This window comes from Aquarana catesbeiana, linkage group LG03 (genome assembly GCF_042186555.1).
Source record: "Aquarana catesbeiana isolate 2022-GZ linkage group LG03, ASM4218655v1, whole genome shotgun sequence".
NCBI lineage: Eukaryota > Metazoa > Chordata > Amphibia > Anura > Ranidae > Aquarana > Aquarana catesbeiana.
This window is the reverse complement of record NC_133326.1, coordinates 240,495,780-240,511,136: the sequence shown is the minus strand read 5'-3', so window position 1 is coordinate 240,511,136 and position 15,357 is coordinate 240,495,780. Positions and strand designations below refer to the sequence as shown.

General features: G+C 42.0%; 1 protein-coding gene across 4 annotated transcripts in view; it reads right to left on the bottom strand.

The window, feature by feature from the left end:
• The window catches only part of IMMP2L (inner mitochondrial membrane peptidase subunit 2), a 1,808,057-nt gene that overhangs the window by 639,905 nt on the left and 1,152,795 nt on the right, over positions 1–15,357 (bottom strand). For all 4 annotated transcript variants that reach the window (XM_073619898.1, XM_073619901.1, XM_073619902.1 and 1 more), the window contains one exon: positions 12,729–12,794. In XM_073619898.1, coding sequence (XP_073475999.1) covers positions 12,729–12,794 — 66 coding nt within the window. The remainder of the gene's footprint in view (positions 1–12,728; positions 12,795–15,357) is intronic.

The window sequence follows — 15,357 nt, the reverse complement described above, 5'->3', positions numbered from 1 at the left end:
TCCGTGGTCTGACCATAATGCAGTATACACTACTATAGCCTCGGCCATACCAAAAGCGCATGACCCAACGTGGTACTTACCGGACATAATGCTCAAACACCCACTACATCAGATGGCCATTGAACAAGCTTTAAAGGAATACATATCAATTAATAATACAACAGACATCTCCCCAATAACACTGTGGGAAGCTCATAAGCCTGTCTTGCGTGGTACAATACAAAGACAAATGGCACTATTTAAACGGGAACGCAAAAATCTAGCAAAAAAACTAGAACTCAATTTTAATGCAGCCTACATATCATTTCAAGATAATCCATCTCAGAGTACAAAATCTCATCTGGAAAAATCTAGATTGGAATACGATCTATTTCTCACTGAGTCAGTTGATAAATCCCTCAAACGCTCCAAACACAATTTCTACATGAATACAAACAAACCAGGTACATATTTGGCTCAGGCATTAAATTCAACTAACAAATCTTTCAAACCAATACGTTTGAAATTATCAAAAAATGTTTACACTTGTAATCCAGTTAAAATAGTCCATAAATTTCACTCACATCTCGCAACTTTATATAAGACAAACAATGAATTTAATCCTACAGAGGCTGAATCCTTCTTCTCAAAAATAACCTTACCTGAGTTATCTCAAAATCAAAAAAGCAGTTTGGATGAGCCTATAACGATAGATGAAGTTGCTAACGCCATAAAAGACCTAAAACTTAACAAAAGACCAGGCCCAGATGGCTACTCGGCTTTATACTATAAAACATTCTCAGAAATACTCTCTCCCATTCTCACTGAAACGTTTAACAAACTTCTAGATGGACATTCTTTTCGGCAAGAAACACTAATGGTAATTGTTTGTATGATCCCAAAACCCCTTTCTGATGATACTTCCTGTGTGAATTATCGGCCTATCTCTCTGTTAAACCTCGATATTAAATTATTAGCAAAAATAATAGCAAAACGCCTTAATAGCATTATAGGAAAATTAATACATAGAGATCAAGTAGGCTTCATGCCAAATAGACAGGCAGGCGATAATATACGCAGGGCAGTGTTATTGGCACATATTGCTAAAAAACGGAAAATCCCTTTATGTTTTCTATCTCTCGATATTAAGAGGGCATTTGACACAGTATCCTGGCAATATATGCAATATTCATTACAAAAATGGGGTTTTGGACCCCACTTTTTAACATGGATCAAAGCATTATATAATAAACCCAAAGCCTATATAAAATATGCTGGATACAAATCTGAAGCCTTTAATATCGAAAGAGGTACCCAACAGGGTTGCCCATTATCTCCCCTATTATTTGCCCTTATACTCGAACCCATGGCCCAATACATCAGAACAAACCAAACTATAACTGGCATTGAAGTAGGAGGTATTACACACAAATGATGTATATTTGCAGACGATATATTACTTTTTCTATCATCACCACAGGTCTCTGGTCCTAACTTAATACCAGCTCTTGATGGATTTGCAGCCCTATCCGGCCTTATGATTAATCCTAAGAAATGCCTAATGCTTAATATTTCACTCACAAACATGGAATTGATCCCGGCTAGGGCTGAACTCCCATTCACATGGGCAGAAAAATCAATCCCGTATCTTGGAATTCATTTAATAGCATCTCATTCTGACTTATTCTCAACCAATTATCCTCCTGTATTAAGACAGATCACAAATCTAATAAAACAATGGTCGCAACTTCCTTTATCCTGGATAGGGAAGATTAATGCAATCAAAATGATTATTCTACCCAAATTGCTTTATCTATTCAGAGTCCTCCCTATTCCAATTCCTTCCTATTTTTTGAGAATAGTACAAAAAAGAGCAACTTCGTTTATATGGGGCTCTTCTAAACCACGAATACCTATACACACACTACATCTTCCCAAAAATAAAGGAGGCCTGGGATACCCTAATTTTACTAACTACTACAGAGCAGCACATTTGGCCAGTCTGTCCAAATACCATGCAAAACAGGAAATCCCATTATGGGTATTTATAGAGGCTTCAGAAAATGACCCTCTATTAATATCAAATTTATTATGGCTTGATCCTAAAGACCGCTTTAAAATTCATAATCCCATAACTAAACACTTCTTATCTCTCTGGGATAAACTAAAAACCAAATATCAGTTACAATCTCCACACAATCCTCTCCTTTCTTTTATCAGAAATCCGGCCTTTTATCCGGCATGGATCTACCCAAATTCTTTTAAAGCTTGGACAACATCCGGCATTCAGACACTAAATTACTTCATAGCATCTAAATCATTCCTTTCATTCCCATCGCTTAGAGAAAAATATGATCTACCAAACTCTGAGATATTTAGATATTTCCAAATCAAAAATTTCTATACACCATTCCTAAAGGGGGATACACCATTATCCCAATTATCCATTTTTGAATCAATCTGTACAAAAGATCCATTTGCTAAAGGTACAATTTCATCACTTTATAATCAATTATATGGAGTAGCAAATCTTAATAGACCCTCTTACGTTCAGAGGTGGGAGGAGGACCTGGGACGAACTTTAGAAGACACGGACTGGTCTAACATATGGCTCACATCTAAGTCATCTTCACCCAACATCTTAGCACTGGAGACAAATTATAAAGTCCTAACTCGCTGGTACCTTGTACCCGCTAGAGTGGCAAAATATTCACCTAATACCTCAGCTCTTTGTTTTCGAGGATGCCCAGAAATAGGCACATATTTACACATATGGTGGACGTGCCCAGTAATCCAAACCTTCTGGAAGGAAGTCTTCGTGATTGCATCTAAAATATTTTAAAAAATAATACAACCAGATCCATATTTAACTTTACTTAATCTAAAACCGGAATGGTTAACACTCTCTCAATTCAAACTTATGATCCAACTAATAACGGCTGCAAAACAAACAGTGGCCAAGGCATGGAAATCTCCTACATTGGTACTAGCAGAAACAATTCACAGAATGAATAATACAATGTCCCATGCTAAGATGGTAGCCATCGATCAAAATCAAATTCCAAAATTTGAAAAACTCTGGCATCCTTGGATAAAACAACAGTTCCTGTCAAATTTCAATGACTCTGTCCTGTTGCCATGGTAACAGATTAAATGACTTACAGAGACACCCATTCTAAGGCTTCAAAGAGAACTAAAAAGAATAATAAACTGACGAGCGGGACAACCTTGTGGACCATACCTCTACCTTTCAACCCTTTTTCTTCTTTTTCTTTCCTTTTCTCCACCTTACGATTAAAGCTCATTATCAGAATTTATTTGACCTATATACACTCTACTTGTAAACAATATGTATAGTAGGTATAAATCATTTAAATACCTACAAAAGTGGGGCGTGGCCGGCATGGAGAACTGAGCAGACGTGTTCCCTGTGAGCTCCTGGAGTTTTCTCTACAAATTATCCGTATAGCTTAACTGTGTTCACCGGAGGGTCCCTAAGCATCTGGATGCCTGCCAGAACTCCCAGCGGGCAAAAGCGGGGTAAGAAACTGAAATTTCCCCCGAACATATCTGAGGAAACCGGCCCGGTCCCTTGCGCTCAGAGATCTCCTGTACACCATACAAACATGGCGTCGCAAACAGACCACGAGGCGGATCCTTCTACAATTCCCCCGGGATTACCAGACATCATGGCTGCTATTACCTCTTGCCAATCTGCCGTCACCACTTGTCAATCAACGCTGGCTTCTAAGATAGAAGAAGTCCAACTTGATGTGGGCTTATTGAGGCAAGATTTGGACAAGATTCGGTCCAGGGTTTCTGAGGCGGAGCGTCAGGTCGGCTCGGTGGAAGACACTGTAAATGATCATACGGCATCTATCCGCACCCTTCAAACAAAGGTGAGGGCTCTTGAGTATAGAGCCGAGGATGCGGAGAACCGCAGTAGAAGAAACAATCTAAGGATTGTGGGGCTGCCAGAGGGAGTTGAGGGAAGAACGCCGGCCCTATTCACAGAAGAACTTCTGCGGTCCCTGCTACCTTCTGCACAACTCTCCCCTTACTTTGTAGTAGAAAGGGCCCATCGCGTGCCTCCTCGGCCTGGTCCGGAAGGTGCCCCTCCCCGCACGCTCATCCTCCGACTGCTTAATTTTCGGGATAGAGATGAACTGCTGAGAGCCTCCCGGGCAGCGGGTGAGCTACCATATCGGAACACCAAACTGTTATTGTTCCCGGACTACACTATAGAAACCCAGCGACAACGCCGCTCTTTCGATGCTGTCAAGGCCGACCTACGGAAGAAAGGGATCAAATACAGTATCCTGTTTCCAGCGAAGCTCCGGGTCGTGGATGGCGAGACGGTCCGTTTTTTTACCAACCCTAAAGATGCGTCTGCCTGGCTGGAGTCCCTACCCCCGTAAGGTGCTGTTATACCGTCCTACTGATGTTTGGATCATCCTTCCTAATTGCTGTTACTGTGACAGACCTGCCTGTTTTTTCTTTTTTTCCTTCGGATGTCTGTGCCCTTTTTATTCTGTTACATGTATTATTACTCCAATGTAATACCCTCGTGGTGGATACACATGTGAAGGGCTTGTTCCTTTTTGAATTTAGGTCTGGTAACGCTCTGACCCCCGGACAATCTTGTCGGTCATAGATCTATATGACTATTCCTCCTGTTAATCTGGGTCCCTGCTGGTTTTTTCAATACTATTGTTATTGCAAATCTCAGCTGGATGTAAGATGCAATAAACGTTCAAGAATGTGCCCCTGTTTACTCAGGTGATCTACCCTCTGGTATATATTACTCCATTGCTCAGGGATGAGTCTCCCCTCCTTATTATATATTTTCTTTATTTCTTCCCCTTATTTCTCTTTTTTTTATTACACTCAGATGCGCCTCCTTGGCATTTTGATGCAGTAGCGTCTAATCTCGGACTCACGTCCCCAACTTTACTGTTATAGTCATTGACTATGGATTTTTTGGGATCCAAGCACTCCTCACTGTTCAGAGGTGTGCGGGGTGGGGGGAGGGGGGTGGGGACATTTGATGTCCTGGTTTGGGTGTTAAAGTTATACATATATTATGTACTTAAAGTTGGTCTTTTGAAGAATTTGCTTGGTGCTTACTGTGTTCGTGTAGATGGTAATACTTATGTGGGTGCCCCTTATGGGGGTTGTGCTGTGGGTGGAGCCATGCACGGAGTACTCTCGCGAGAAGCTGTGGGTGGGCGGCGTGCATGCTCCCCCTCCATTATATTGCCGTGCATACAATATGGATGACTGTTTAGTGATAACGTGGAATGTGCGAGGCCTTAACTCCGCTATAAAGCGCTCGCTGGTGCTCAACTATTTGAAGAAATTGCGTCCGCAGGTGTGTATTCTTGTTGAAACACACTTGATGGGCTCCCGAATATTGAGCCTCAAGCGAGCTTGGGTCGGGGCACATTATCATGCTCCCTATTCCAATTATGCTAGAGGAGTTAGCGTATTGGTGCATAAGGCACTACCGTTTCAGCTCTTAGATGTTAAGCTGGATCCAGGGGGTAGATATGTGCTCCTGCACGCTCTAATATTGAGGATACCAGTTGTAATAGTGGGGGTCTATCTCCCCCCCCAGCTGACATAGATGTGCTACACAAGCTGATGCAACAGATCACGCTATATAATGTGGACCAGGTTCTGATTACTGGAGATTTCAATATGGTTCCCTTTCCGGAGATGGACAGGCAGCACGTTTCTAGAGTACAACAGCCGAGTCTGGCCCGTTGGGCCTCTAACTTTCACATGACGGATGTCTGGCGACATTTTCACCCATCAGATAGGGAATACACTTGCCTTTCCACAACACACCGGACCCTGTCCCGCATTGACCTGGTATTTGCCTCTCCTGCTTTGCTGCGCAGAGTGGTCTCGGCGGAGATCCTTTCCCGAGGAATCTCAGATCACGCTCCGGTGTCTGTTACGGTTAGGATCTCGGATATGGAGGGGGTGAGGGTGTGGCGGTTGTCCAAATACTGGATTGCAGATCCAGATATTCAAGAAGAGATGCAGGAGGCTCTTTGTGCTTTCTGGATAACTAATATAGATTCTGCTGGCCCTCTAGTGTTATGGGATACTCTTAAATCATGGCTCAGGGGTGAATATATGTCTCGTATAGCTAAAAAAAAAAGGCAGTCTGTGCAGTCCCTGAGGCAATTGGAGGAACAAGCAAAAATAAAAGAAGCCGAATATGTTCGATCCCCCGATCAGGGGCATTATGTCCCATGGCAGGATACCTTGCGTGAGTTGTCCCTATTTAGAGTTAAACTTACTAAGAAGTCTATGCTCGATAGTGCCCAAAGAGTGTTTGAATATGGGGACAAAAACGGGAGGCTGTTGGCTTGGCTGGCCAAGGGCCAATATGCCACGACTCACATTGGTAGACTAAGAGACCTGGATGGTAGTCTTCTAACAGCTCCAGCGGACATTAGTGCTAGATTCCTTGTTTTTTACCAATCCCTCTACTCCTCTAAAGTAAACTTTCACAGCTCTGAACTGCTTAGTTATCTAGACCGGATCCCACTCCCCTCCTTAGAGAAGGATAAAAGTGTGGAACTAGATAGAGATATATCACTTGAAGAGATACAGGAAGCACTAGGCTCTATGCAACCTGGGAAAGCTCCAGGGCCTGATGGAATTCCCATCGATTTTTATACTGTCTACCAGGAATTCCTGGCCCCCAAGTTCACTTCATTAATGCAGCAATCCTTTAACCTAGACTCATTACCGGAGTCGTGGTCTGAGGCAATAGTGGTATTGGTGCCCAAACCTGGCAAGGATCCTGAGGAGTGTTCCTCCTACCGGCCTATCTCGTTGATTAACGCGGATGCTAAGCTTCTAGCAAAAGTCTTGGCCCGTAGACTTAGTAAGGTAATTGAAGATCTCATTCATGTGGATCAGACGGGGTTCATGCCGGGGAAGGGCACGGATATCAATATCCGTCGGTTGTTTCTGAACTTAGCAGCCTCTCACAGTAATGTGGGCACTAGAGTCATAGCCTCTCTGGATGCGGAGAAGGCTTTTGACTCCGTAGAATGGGAATATCTGTGGGAGGTGTTGCGGAGATTTGGAGTTGGGCCTCGTTTTTTACGCTGGCTGGAGCTGCTGTACAAAACCCCTAAGGCAAGAATACGGGTAAATAACACCCTCTCAGACTTTTTTCTCCTCCAGAGGGGGACCCGACAGGGATGCCCTCTGTCTCCCAGCCTTTTTGCGCTGGCCCTGGAACCCCTAGCACTTTTAGTCAGGGAATCTGACACTATTAGGGGTCTGCGGGTCGGCCCCCTGGAGGAGAAAATTTCGTTATATGCGGATGACACTTTGTTGTACCTACAAGACGCTGGTCCCCCCTTGAAGGCCGCCCTGGAGGCCTTTGATCAATTTGGACGGTTTTCTGGCATCCGTATCAATTGGGGCAAATCTGTTCTGTTCCCGCTTGATACCCAGGCCAGACAATCAGCGGCACAGACCGCACTGAAATGGGTGGATGAATTTGTATATCTGGGTATTAGGGTTACACGGGACCCCCAATCTTTTCGGCGTCTCAATCTCCAGCCAGTAGTGACCAGGCTCAAGGAGCATTGCTCTAGATGGGCAAATCTACCACTGAATTTACTGGGACGGATAAATATCCTGAAGATGATCTATCTTCCAAAATTTATTTATATCTTCAGGAACTGTCCGGTATGGATACCCCAATCTTTTTTCAGGGAACTGGATAGCTGTATTGGAACTTTTTTATGGCAGGGATCCCCTCCTAGGTTGGCTAGATCGACTCTCCAGCTCCCTGTTGAGTGTGGCGGCCTGGCTTTACCTAATCTGCTGCTGTATTATTGGGCGGCCATGCTGGTTACGGTTAGGTGGTGGCTGGAGCAATCTAAAGCGAATGCCGCAGTCTGCCTAGAGGCAGCAATTGTGGGCTCGCTCAGGGAATTGGGTAACCTGATATATCGAGGAGCCTCGCCCTATCCTTCCTTGCCGACCCCAGCCAGGGCCACTCTTAAGGTATGGAACGTGGCTAGGAAGAGGTTTCTTTCTCCCAACCGTTGGTCCCCCTTCTGTCCACTTTGGGGGAACCCATTGCTCCCGCACTTTAGAACAATCCCTGACCCGAGGATATGGGCCCGGTACAATATTAAACTTCTGAAAGATATTATGTCGAATGGATCCTTAAGATCTTTTCAGGAGTTGAGGGGCAAATATGATCTGCCTGGGTGGATGATATTCCGCTACCATCAGCTAAAACATGCATTCCGGGCACAGTTCCCCATACCTCCAGTTCTCGAATCTGATGAGGTTGAGACTTTGCTGGCTCAGGAGGGCTTAGTCAAGCCCCTGTCCACAATTTATCTGACCCTCCTTAGAAGAACTTCCCCAAAGATGGATACACTCTGGAACAGGTGGGTGGCTGAGGTCCCAACATTAGATAGAGAGGCTTGGGAGGAATGCTTCGAAGATAGCTCTAGACTGGTAATATCCTCTAAAGATAAATTAATTCAAACAAAATTTTTACATAGGATATATCTCACGCCTCAGAGACTGCATAGAATATACCCTCAGAGATCCCCGAATTGCCTACGCTGCCAATCTCCTGACAGTTCTTATATCCACATGTTCTGGTCCTGCCCTAAACTGTCCCGCTATTGGGCTGCTGTCGGGGAAGCTATTAATACCCGTCTACAGTTACAAATACCTCTAACTCCTGAGATGGCCTTGCTGGGTATACATGAGGATGATCAGAGGCCTAGATACACAAAGTTGCTGGTGTCACTGTTATTTTATTATGCAAAAAAGGAAATTTTGTTGAAATGGAGCTCTCCTAGATCTCCCTCAGTGGAGGCTTGGGAGGACTCGATCAATGCGGTCCTGCCTATGTACAAGATGACCTATATGAATAGAGGGTGCCCTCGGAAGTTCACAAGAGTGTGGCAGCCATGGACTGACCATACATGAGCTGTTTATGATCGTGTGTCATATGATGTGGTCCGGGCTGTCCCCCTCCCCCCCTCTCCCCCCCCCCATTCCCCCCCCATTTCTCGCCCCCCCTGCTCCCCCCCCATTTTTGTTTAATGTCTTTATAAACTTGGTCAACTATTCTTGTGCTGTTCATTGTTCCCTACCTATGCAGAACATGTGATACCTGTGTACCTACCATATTGTTTCTTTACAACTGTATATTATGTACTGACTTTTCTTCAATAAAGACCACCCTTGTTGTTAAAAAAAAAAAAAATACCTACAAAAGTAACTAAGGAAATGATATATATCTTTAATTTAGGTTTACGTAAACCCAATGTTTAATATTTGAAATTTCATTATATTTACCTATAGAAACCCTACTGTAAAACAATGAGCTTACTTTATAGATCCTTGTAAACTTACTTTATGTATCTTTATAACATTGTATACTCAATAAACTTCTTTTGACAAGGAAGAAATTGCGAAGGGGAGAAAGAGCAACTTTGAGATGCAACGAAGTGCTGGCCTTGAGGTGGAAGGATACCAGGAATGTGTACATGATGTTCACCATCCATGACGACACTACAGTTGAAGTTCAGAGAACACGAGGTTCCATTGTAAAGCCAAAATGTGTACAAGATTACAGTCTGTACATGGGGGGGTGGATTTCAACGACCAAATGCTTCAGCCCTATTTAGCAATAAGGAGGTCCCGTTTCTGGTACAAGAAAGTAGCACTCTATTTAATTCATTTGGCCATTTATAATGCCTACATAATTTACACCAAATCCACCAAAAGCCCTGCCCACTTCCTAAAGTTCATTCAGGAAGTTGTCACGTCCCTCATCTACCATCAAAGACAGAAAACCTTCGCTCTGATGCTGTTAGCCGACTTCATGAACGCCACTTCCCGGACCACGTTCCACCATCTGAAGCAGGCCGAAAATGCCAAAAAAGATGTTGAGTATGAAGCAGTAAAGGATTTTGAAGGGATACCAGCTACCATTGTCCCCAGTGTCCCCTTGAACCCGGCCTTTGCATTGGTGAATGCTTCAGACTATATCACACATCCCTAAAATATTAGCCCATCTTCTTAACCATTTCCCCTTTTTCATCATCTGTACTGACCATTTCTCATGCTTCCTCAAATAACCATGCCACTGCCTTTTACGTGAACTGACCCTGGCCTGTTTTTTGACTATGCCTCTGCTAACCGTTTGGACTGCCTACATGTGAACTGACCCTGGCCTGTTTTACCAACTACGCTTCTGCCTACTGTTTAGACTGCTTACATGTGAACTGACCATGGCCTGTTTTACCAACTATGCTTCTGCCAACCACTTGGACTGCTTGCACGTCATCTGACCCTGGCCTGTTTTATGGACTATGCTTTTACCCACCGCTTGGACTGATCTGTTGCCCTGCTACTGTAGGACACAGGGGTCTCACATGTGAGGGGGTCCAGAAATGTTTTTCCGGATGGAGAAAACAATTTTTTTTTGTTGTCTAATTTTGTAATTTCCGGATTAGGGTCTGGAGTCCAGAGGCTTCATAGAGATTTGGGTGGGTCGAAGCCATTACCCCTGTGCACAGGTCTTACCTGATTGTGGCCCTCAGCCTGCTGCTGACTTACTGCCTGCAGCATAAACTGACCACACCTCTGCCTGCTACCTGGACTATGGAAATAATTAGCTGTAGCAAGAGGCTGAAGGGCTGGAGAGCGGTACAATAATAAGTGCAGGGAGGTAACGGTGTACCAGGACCAATATTATGGCTGTGCTGGCTGTCTCTGCCTGGACAATTTCTATGGACAAATGCTTTGGCTGTGCCGACGATATCCTTGTGCTGATTATAGACAATATTCCTGCCTGCTGCCTGGATAGTTACTATTGTTGCTAAGCACATCCCTGCCTGCTGCCTGCTGCCTGCACCAATTCTCTCCTCTGGGGACACTACTAAAACCACAGGTAATACTTTTTTTTACCCTTTCCTCAATAGAATTTATTTTGGAGTGTAATTTTTGGTATGTAAATGCTATGTGTTAGAAATATAAGGTTGTCAGGAAATTAGATGTGTAATTTATGCTTGTAGAACGCCTGAAGGTGCTACTTCAATGTTGGGCCTCTGTATGTGGTCAGGCTGTGTAAAAGTCTGACACATGTGGTATCGCCATACTCAGGAGGAGTAGCAGAATGCATTTTGGGGTGTCATTTTTGCTATGTACATGCTATGTGTTGAAAATATCTTAAAAATGGACAACTTTGTGGGAAAAAAATGTGTATTCATTTTTTTTCCACATTTTCCAAAAACTTCTGGAAAAAAATTAACCGTTCAAAAGACTTATTATGCCTCATAGATTATACATTGGGGTGTCTGCTTTCCAAAATGGGGTCATTGTGAGGGTGTTTCCATTGTCCTGCTGCTCCAGGGCCTTCAAAATTGTAATAGGTGGTTGAGAAATGAGATGTGTAATTTATGCTTGTAGAACGCCTGAAGGTGCTACTTCACTGGTGGGCCTCTGTATGTGGCCAGGCTGTGTAAAAGTCTCACACATGTGGTATCGCCATACTCAGGAGGAGTAGCAGAATGTATTTTGGGGTGTCATTTTTGCTATGTACATGCTATGTGTTGGAAATATCTTAAAAATGGACAACTTTGTGGAAAAAAATGCGGTTTCATTTTTTCCCACATTTTCCCAAAACTTCTGGAAAAAAATGAACCATTCAAAAGACTCATTAAGCTACATAGATTATACGTTGGGATGTCAGCTTTCCAAAATGGGGTCATTTTGTGAGCGTTTCCATTGTCCTGGGGCTCCAGGGCCTTCAAAACTGTAATAGGTGGTTGAGAAATGAGATGTGTGATTTATGCTTGTAGAACGCCTGAAGATGCTACTTCACTGGTGGGCCTCTGTATGTGGCCAGGCTGTGTAAAAGTCTCACACATGTGGTATCACCATACTCAGGAGGAGTAGCAGAATGTATTTTGGGGTGTCATTTTTGCTATGTACATGCTATGTGTTGGAAATATCTTAAAAATGGACAACTTTGTGGAAAAAAATGCGGTTTCATTTTTTTTCCACATTTTCCCAAAACTTCTGGGAAAAAAATGAACCATTCAAAAGACTCATTAAGCCACATAGGTTATACGTTGGGGTGTCAGCTTTCCAAAATGGGGTCATTTTGTGAGCGTTTCCATTGTCCTGGGGCTCCAGGGCCTTCAAAACTGTAATAGGTGGTTGAGAAATGAGTTGTGTAATTTATGCTTGTAGAACGCCTGAAGGTGCTACTTCCCTGGAGGGCCTCTGTACATGCTATGTGTTGGAAATATCTTAAAAATGGACAACTTTGTGGAAAAAAATGCGGTTTCATTTTTTTTCCACATTTTCCAAAAACTTCTGGAAAAAAATGAACAGTTCAAAAGACTCATTATGCAGTGTTTTACAGAGACTGTTTGAACTAATTTATCTACCTTTCTCTTTTTCCTCCAGGGCTATTGTTTCACTTTCCTTTATAAGAAAATTACTTTCTAACTGGGTTAATATCACTAGAGTTTCTTTGCACTTGACTATATAACCCAGATGAACACCTTACACAGTCAGATTTTTTTATCTTCTTAGAATTCCATGGTCTGCTGTCAACATGTGCAGTGAGTGCTGAGCAGAACTTTTAGTGTTTTATTTCTTATACATACAGTAATAATACATATGACACATTTTTGAATAATAGACTCAATCTTTAGATTAAGACTTACTTTACAATATCTCCTTCCAGACCAATCACTCGTTTAATAATCTTCTGTTCAGGGTTCTTTGGAGACCTAAGAAAAAAAAGGGATATGATTTTGTTAGCAATGATTAATGGCATGTTGGGGAAAATGAAGCAATGTTCCATAAGACAGACAATACTCAAATTGTTTTTTCAGTCTACTGTTAACATTGTATCAGTCCGATTTTGCCTTTTGATTTTCTGTTTGTCAGTAATTCAAATACTAGTTATATGTAACAGGACATATTTGACAGTGGTAATGATGCTAATTCATTGTTTGACCTGCTTACCCACTGAGCTTTTGTCAAGCTGGATGTGAGAGGTGACATAGTAATTTACAATATCCACAAAGCTGATTCAGGAAACCAAACAGCTGAATCAGCAAATAAAAGTGACATCTACTTTGCTGTAAAGTCATGTTTTAGGTGCATTGCAGGTGCTTGTGTATGGTGCATTTTACTTGCGTTACTATGTAATGTATGTTTTGCTCTAAACCACAAGTTTCAGCAAGCAGGACTTTTTCTAAAGTATTGACATGCAAAGCAGCCGAATGTGCAGATGTGGTTGGGGACCAATTGATAATGATTTCTGCTAGTTATTTCTGCTAATGCACATCTGCGCTTCTTGGGTCAGTGCCATAAATGGAACATACCCTTCGTATTTCCGAAAGCACACAAGTATTTTCAGTGGTACAAAATATCTTAAGAAATGTAATTCTATTTTTCTTTTTACACATCTGTGTAGTTTAATAATAACCAATAAAATTGCACTTTCCAAAGGCATCTCATTGGATTACATATGATGTTTTAAATCCCTTAAACATAACAGCAACCTCCGAAGAGACAAGATGTCACCCTTTCAATCACTAGATTAAAACTATTGGGGCAAATATATTTATTAAACTTGCAATATTACAGTCATGCAAACACTTTTCAAACTTTAGGATGAGTATACAGTATGCAAAAAGCTTTGAGTTTATATGATACTCTTTATGATACTCTTTATTGGCTAACTTAAGTTATTAAAGATGCAAGCTTTTGATCTCTTCAGGTTTTATACAATTCTGAAAATGGTTCTAAAATTCACATACAGTGTTACAAGGAGGAGCAATGAACATTTTTAAAAATACAACTTTTTTCTTGATAGACTTGAGTAGTAAAACACTATTGTAAATGGTTATGCTATAAAGATAGAGGTCAGAGTTTAGAAGTGTCTATTGGTGTAATAATCGCAGAGATAGGAAGTCCAAGCACAAAATTCACCTTGAATTCAGAGTCCCATTGAAATGTCCATATACCATAGAAGCAATTAAAAAGCAATTAAAAACAACCAATAACGAAATACAGCTATTTTTCCCGAAAACATAAATAATAATGATTATTATTGGGATATATGTATCTATAGTTATCACAGCAAAAGGGGTCAATTTTATTTTAAAACTTCACTTTTGAATGTCTCAGCATTCGTGCAAGCACAAGGAATAATATATATCCATAATGTTTTTAATAGGTGTGTAATAGTTTCTTTCTTTGTTTTATTTCTTTCTTGCCTTTACAGGGTAAATGTAACATTCCCTAACATTTAGTGCTTAAAGGAAAAATTGTTATAAGAACACTTGATCATGAGAGTTACTATTCACCCTTAGCGAAAATAGCCTAACACTAAAGGGTAAGAACATTCGAACAGTAGAACAAATACACATGAGGGTGACTTCTGCACTGTGTATGGTCTATGAAGAGTCATGAACAAATGGCCGAATTAATGGGTGTTGGACTGAAATGTTTTATTACTACTGCTAAATGTGACAGCTTCCTCCTGGTTGTTAGGTAGCTGGGACTCACTGATATTCTAAAAACTAGTGACTCATTCCAGCCTGGCAAATTCAGCTGTCAGCTAGGATTCCCAACTGGCAGATGAATGTAAACAAACAGTGTTTGTTTACATTCAAAATTTGGACTAGGCCCTTTAGGTCTGGTATAAATTTTAAAGGGCACTCATGAAAAAAAATAACTGGTTCTCCTCTAAATTCTATACCAGACCTTTTAGTCTGGTATGGATGTTAAGTGGGAACCTTACAGAAAAAAAAGCATGAGACCCCCATATTCCATACAATACTCTTATTTGAGCATGCAGCCTGGGTGGCTAGAAAGTGGGGGGTAAGCATGTGGTCCCCTGTCTTTAACATGAGGGGGTACCTTGCTATGGGGGACCCCCTGGCAAAGCACCTTGTCCCCTTGTTGATCAGGAGAAGAGTCTCTTCCCCACATCCCACCCCTGGCCCAGTGGCTGTGGGGGTCTATGGGTAGGGGGCTTTAATATGGAAGCCCCCTTTAAAAATAAAGTGGCCTCCAGAAACCCCTTTCCAACCAATGTAAATAAGCAAGGGGTACATAGCAATCTCTACTCTTTCACAAAAAATGTCCATGGTAAATAAACACAAAAGTCAGTGATAAATACAACAACTTTTTCCTGACCAAGGAGAGGGAGTTGCAGGGTTAATTCCACCAATTGAAAGGCTCTAAGAGTTGTGGTAGAGGTGTGTGGAGTGCATTGGTTTGCCCAGTGGACACACACCCAATTATCCTGGATACGTCTATATTTTCATATGACAAGAT